The sequence below is a fragment of the Barbus barbus genome (genome assembly GCF_936440315.1).
Source record: "Barbus barbus genome assembly, chromosome: 2".
Taxonomy (NCBI): domain Eukaryota; kingdom Metazoa; phylum Chordata; class Actinopteri; order Cypriniformes; family Cyprinidae; genus Barbus; species Barbus barbus.
This window is the reverse complement of record NC_136730.1, coordinates 31,223,374-31,229,492: the sequence shown is the minus strand read 5'-3', so window position 1 is coordinate 31,229,492 and position 6,119 is coordinate 31,223,374. Positions and strand designations below refer to the sequence as shown.

The window sequence follows — 6,119 nt, the reverse complement described above, 5'->3', positions numbered from 1 at the left end:
GTATTTTAGAGCTGCGTAATAATTGTGTACACAACATTGTCTTATGCTTGATGAGGAAATCTCTTTTTTTACAGTGAACTATCTACATCTGTTGGATATTTTCTGTCAGAAGTCTCAGTGTATGTCAGTGTAATTATTGAATTATTGTGTTGTTGTATCAAGTAACTGACCAAGCGTAATCTAGTTCTATTTTATGGCACAAATGTCTATACATATTTAAGTTCTTTTAAAGGAACACTCCACTTTTTTGAAAATAGGCTAATTTTCTAACTCCCCAAGAGTTAAACTGTTGAGTTTTACCGTTTTTGAATCCATTCTGCCGATCTCTGGGTCTGGCGATAGCACTTTTAGCTTAGCTTAGCATAGATCATTGAATCTGATTAGACCGTTAGCATCTCGCTCAAAAATGAGCAAAGAGTTTCGATAATTTTCCTGTTTAAAACTTGACTCTTCTGTAGTTACATCATGTACTAAGACTGACGGGATTGCATTCTGAATGGATTTGAAAACGGTAAAACTCAACTGTTTTACTCTTGGGGAGTTGGAAAATGAGCCTATTTTCAAAAAAGTGGAGTGTTCCTTTAAAGCCTTTCTTTCTTTCTTTTTTTTTTTATTAAAAATTATTTGAAAAGGAACCATGTACAATTTTAACATAAATGTTTCCATTTCATGCATTGTACCGAATTTAGCCAATGGCTAGTTTTCATCCGCGGTCCCTTGGCAGGTATCATAATCACAATTAAACATAAAAACAAAACAACAAAAACACACACAGTACAATAATATTTATACACATCATATCAGAGCCACACCATAACAGTGTCAATGTTTACAGAAATAATGTTCTTGATCAGAAATACTTGTGAAACTACTATTATTCTGGAACATTTCGATACCCACAGCTGAATTAGATTTGCACATTTACAATGACAAAGGAGTTTTAAAAAATCCTAATGTTTAACAACAGCTTAAAAATCTGGTAATAGTTTAGTGGACTTGTAACACAATGAACCAGCAAGTTCTGAGAGTTCTCTAGTTTGCAACGATTTTAGAATATGAGAAAAATTCAGTTGAAATGAAATTGACATGTTGACACAAGAAAGTCTTTGAAAATATTGTGGGTTCATGTAAAAGATAGAGAAGGCAAAGGCTTGTTGAGAAATAAATCAAACCACCACAGCATATATTGTATATTTTACCAGTCTTTTACTTTGTCAAAATATAAGGAAATGGACATGCTCTCACTTTCTTGAGAGCTGAGAATTCAAGGCTAGTCACATACTGAATCTGCTTTTCATTTAGGACATTGGGTGAAGAGAGGAAAATGGTAGGCTATATCAGAGGTGATAGGTTAGAGGTCAATGACTAACTGGGTGCATGCCCAATAGTTTAGTCCAGGAATCTCTAGACCTGCTTCAGAGGAATGCTACTTCATCTGTGCAGCAAGATAAACAAATGTCCATTTGAGTGGGCGAGTGGGACATCTGGAAGGAAAAGCGAAGGAGACCCTTTATGAACCTCCACAGAACACTCGAATCCTTGACACAGTGTAAGTAGGTCAAATGTCATGGGAACCACCAGTCAACAACCTCTTCCTCCCACGATTATAAACAACATAGCTGGATTATGTCTCTCACTGTCAGGAAAAGTTGGGATAATCCTAGAACAGCATTTTGTAAAACTGCTCCAGTCACATGAGAATTTTAGGAATAGACTGCAATCATCTTATGTGTCCAATAAATGGCCCTTAAGTATGTTTGTTTTACTTTGTTACTTTCAATATACGTAATAAATGGCCTTGGTCAAAAATAATATTTTTATCCTTGCTTCACATTAAAACAGATTAAGGAAATTAATTTATAATCCTCATTTATAAATGAAAGAAATTCACTATTAAACCATTGAATTTGAGAAATTAATCATAATCCTGGAAAACCAGGAAACATTTGCATAATAGCAGCTAAAGAATTAAAGAAAAACAAGACTTTTTGGCCTTAAAACCATTAGAAGTTCAGTGCCAGGAGTCCCATGTTACAGTTCATCCAGAGCACAGTGATCTCACTGCTCATCTTCTATACTTGCAAAATCAGCTGGCAAGTTTCATTGTTTTTTTGATTGTGTTTTCATTTCACAATCACTTACGCAACAGCATTTTGTTAACACTTTCTGAATCCTATACAGTCACATTCGTCAATCGTATCAAGTTGCTGACTTGACCTTGGAAGACAAGACTTGCCGGAACCTTCTCTTCAACTCTTGCATGTTTGGGCTCTTTGGTCTGGCAAGGTGTAGTCCACCTTTTCTCTTCTCCCCATTTCCTCCTGCCAGTACTCGGCTTACCTCCTGACATAAGTACAGAAAACCAGCCTGGACGCTCTCATGGTTCTCCCTGGCCGAAGCCTCAAAGTAGGGTCCTCCCAATTCATCAGCCAGCGCCTTGCCCTCGTGATCCGGGACCTGCCGGGCGCGGAGCAGGTCGCTCTTGTTTCCCACGATGATAACAGGGATGTTGCCGCTGGGATGGATTCGCCGCACATGTTGGTAGAGAGGCTGGATGGTACGATAGCTGTTGAGGTCAGTGATGGAGAAGACGAGCACATAACCATCTGCCCAGTAAATGGAGCGGTTGATCTGCTCTTGACAGTAAAGGCCCTCTGCATCATCCTGGAATGAGAAAACTGCTGTTTTTATTCTATTTTATATAACATTGTTTATGAAATTTACAAGCAATTTCTGGGTGAAAATTGCATTGCACTTTCTTTTAAGGTGTCATTGTTACAGTGTTACAGTGTTACAGGAGCACTGGGTAACTAACCCACCAAACACCCCACCCCCCTGCCACATATTCTTTTACCGCAGAGAACGCGGAACGCGATTTCTATCAAGATTTCTGCCGAGAGGGGGGACCACATACACCCACCCCTCCCCCGGGACACAGGGGCCTGAGTAAATATGCTGTTCAGGGAGCCCACAAACCATAGTGGCGCCCCTGCTGAATAATATTACTTAACAACACGTAGGCTACTATATGGTTAGTGTTAGTATTAGGGTTTGGCTTAGGGTTACTTGCATGTAATTATACATAATTAATTGTTATTATAATAGTAAGTACATGTAACTCGTGTTACAAAGACACCTTAAAATAAAGTGTTACCAAAAATGGTTTCTACACCAAATTTTGTAAGAAATAACTAATAAGCAACAAACATTTTATTATCAATACTGAAAATGATTGTTGCTGCTTAATATTTTGTGGAACTGCGATGAACTGTTTTTTCAAGATTCTTTGACAAATAGAAAGTTCAAATTGAAATCTTTTATAAAATGTATTTACTGTCACTTTTGATCCGTTTAATGTGTCCTTGCTGAATAAACATATTTATATTTGAATAACAGTGTATCAAGGTTTCCACAAAAAATTAAGTAGCAAAAACTGTATTCAACACTGATAAGAATAAGAAGAAATGTTTCTTGAGTACCAAATCATTTCTGAGCACCGATTTCTGAAGAATCGTGTGACAATGAAGACTGGAGTAATGGCTGCTAAAAAATCAGCTTTGCCAACATAGGAATAAATTGCATTTTAAAATATAGTCAAATAAAAAAATTGTTATTTTAAATAGTAATAATATTTCACAATATCACAGTTTTTTCTGTATTTTTAACCAAATAAAATCAGCCTTGGTGAGCATAAGAGTCTTCTTTAAAAAAATAATATATATATATATATATATATATATATATATATAAAATCATAATGACTCCAAATGTTTGACCAGTAGTGTGTGTGTGTATAAATAAATAAATGACATTATTTTGTAAATGAACTGATAATTTTACTGTAAAGGAAAAAAGACTATAATATGAAATATAATATTTTAATGACTGCTGATATAATATATATATATTTTTTAACAATAATAGGGGTGACTACCAATAAGTTAGTACTAACATAACAACTAAGAAGTAAATTCTCAATCATTATAACACCTATACACTGCACTTGAGCCAGGATCAGATTCATTCAGTTGAAGAGAGCCCTTCAGTACACATGAGTCAGACTAATGAGCTTATGGCTGAACACACCCTCTTTATCTCCCCTGCGCTGCATACTTTGTTTACTGGCCAAATGTTTGAACTAATATTCCCCACAGTTCATCTGAAGCAAGCAGGAATCCCACAGGCGATGACTGAGTGATCTAAATGACTGTGATAATACGCCATGGGCACACTATTTTTGATGAAGGTTTAGCTGAACGACAGAAGGAAGTGTTAGGAATGTGATTTGGCGATACCTGCAGTGAAACACATGGAGTGTCCTGCACTTGTAAAGAAACTTGCTCCCCATCCAAATTAATCTTCCTTGAATACAAGGCTCCTAGAAATGTTGAAAAAGAGAACAAAAATCCACTTACTAAAATGATAAGAGTCAGTGTATTTTCAGTGTAAAATGCTGAAAATCTGATAAAGTTTATTACGAATAACAGAAATGATTGTAACCAGTAAAACGGGCTGAAAATGTCATAATGAAGAAAACATTTTTACAGTTCATAGGATCATAGTAGCATATTTTCATTACAATGTTTACCTGTGTTGGCTTCATAGTCTCCTATGAATCTCTTAGTAAGAAATCGTACAATCAGAGCTGAAAATTAAAACCAAATGGAAACTTTGTATCAGCATAATAGGCATAAGCAGTGTCACACAGCTCGTGCACAATTCTGCAGTGTTCAGTGCATGTCGCACCCTGGCCTTAAACTATCTTAAATATCTCCAACATCATCGTTTTTTTCGATGATGTTGGAGATGTGGATTAGAAACATGCGTCTTTATTAACGACTTTCAACAGAATAAACTGTATAAACATTAAATCACCAAAGTGCCATTAGAATAATATAATAAAAAATATATTATGGCATAAAGTAAAATTAGTTAGATTACTTATACATATTAAAAGCCACATTGTTTGATATATTTACCTGTTTTTCCGACATTGCTTGCACCAAGAACAACTATTTTGACGTTTTTGTTTGGCACGCAGTCTAGTACAGGATACTCCGGTATAGGAACTAGCAGAAAGTTGCTAGAGCCACTGCTCATTGTTCTTGGCTGTTCGATGAGGAGACGCATTTAGAAAGCTGTAATTATCATTCGGCTGCCTAGAAATGCATCTCTTTTCCTCCGCGTTCTCGCGCTATATGAGCCCGCTGCACACATTAGGTGTCCTCCTCATAACGCCTTCTCGTTTGGCAGACAGAGGTCTTCATAGACTGTTGTAAATAAATGCAATCCAGTGCACCCCAAACGCTGGCTCCACTTCTGCACGACATGAATGTTAATTCTGCATACCGGCCCTCTAATGAAGTAACTAATATAGCCTAACAAAGCAGAATTGAACCGTTCACAACTCGCAGTTCCTGACTGCAAGATCTCTTTCCAAAGACCGCAACTGCGCCTTCAGCAAAAAAAAAAAAAAAAGAAAAAAAGCGGACAAGCTGGAGAGGGGCGTGAATAAACCAGCTCACTCAGACCCAAATTCATTTGATAAGATTTGAATGTGATATGTTAAACGTGTGTATTATATTTATATTAATAAAACGGTTGACAATGTTTATGCATTAAAAGTGCATATAGGCCTATATATTAATAAGCGTGCATATCGAAAAGAACATGCGTATTTGTTGAATAACTTTTTAATTATGCTGCTATTAACTATTTAATGACTTTTTTCGAAGCACTATAGTGTCGATAAGCGCTAGAGCTGTTACCTCCTAACGCAAATACTGCTAGCTGATTTAACATTGCTGCATTTGTGGTAACTGAAAGCATTGCGTGGAAAATAATATATAAACCCACGTCAAAATTTCCATTTACACCAAGAATGATAGCTATTATAATAAGCTAAATTAACTAGTCTATTTAGTTGTTTAGTAATCCTTCTGATTCTATTAATAATTAACAGAATGTTTTTACTAGGCTATTTATTTCATCAATTGTCAATTGCACAAAGAATTAAAATCACACATTTTGCCTAAACTGTAGAACTTTATAGCAAGAGATAACATTCCTCCAAACAGCTGTGCACCAGAGTTAATATTTGTGGTGAGATTTGTGTGTGT

The 6,119-nt window shown here is 36.0% G+C and overlaps 1 protein-coding gene across 1 annotated transcript; it reads right to left on the bottom strand.

The window, feature by feature from the left end:
- Positions 1–770: 770 nt before the first annotated feature.
- On the bottom strand, positions 771–5,462 carry LOC306878913 (ras-like protein family member 11A-like). The gene is made up of 4 exons (XM_079431510.1): positions 4,980–5,462; positions 4,589–4,645; positions 4,296–4,378; positions 771–2,664 (listed from the first exon to the last, which is right to left on the bottom strand). Exons 1-4 carry the CDS (start codon positions 5,128–5,130, stop codon positions 2,200–2,202), a joined length of 756 nt encoding a protein of 251 aa, XP_079287636.1. The 5' UTR covers positions 5,131–5,462; the 3' UTR covers positions 771–2,199.
- Between the last annotated feature and the right edge of the window lie 657 nt (positions 5,463–6,119).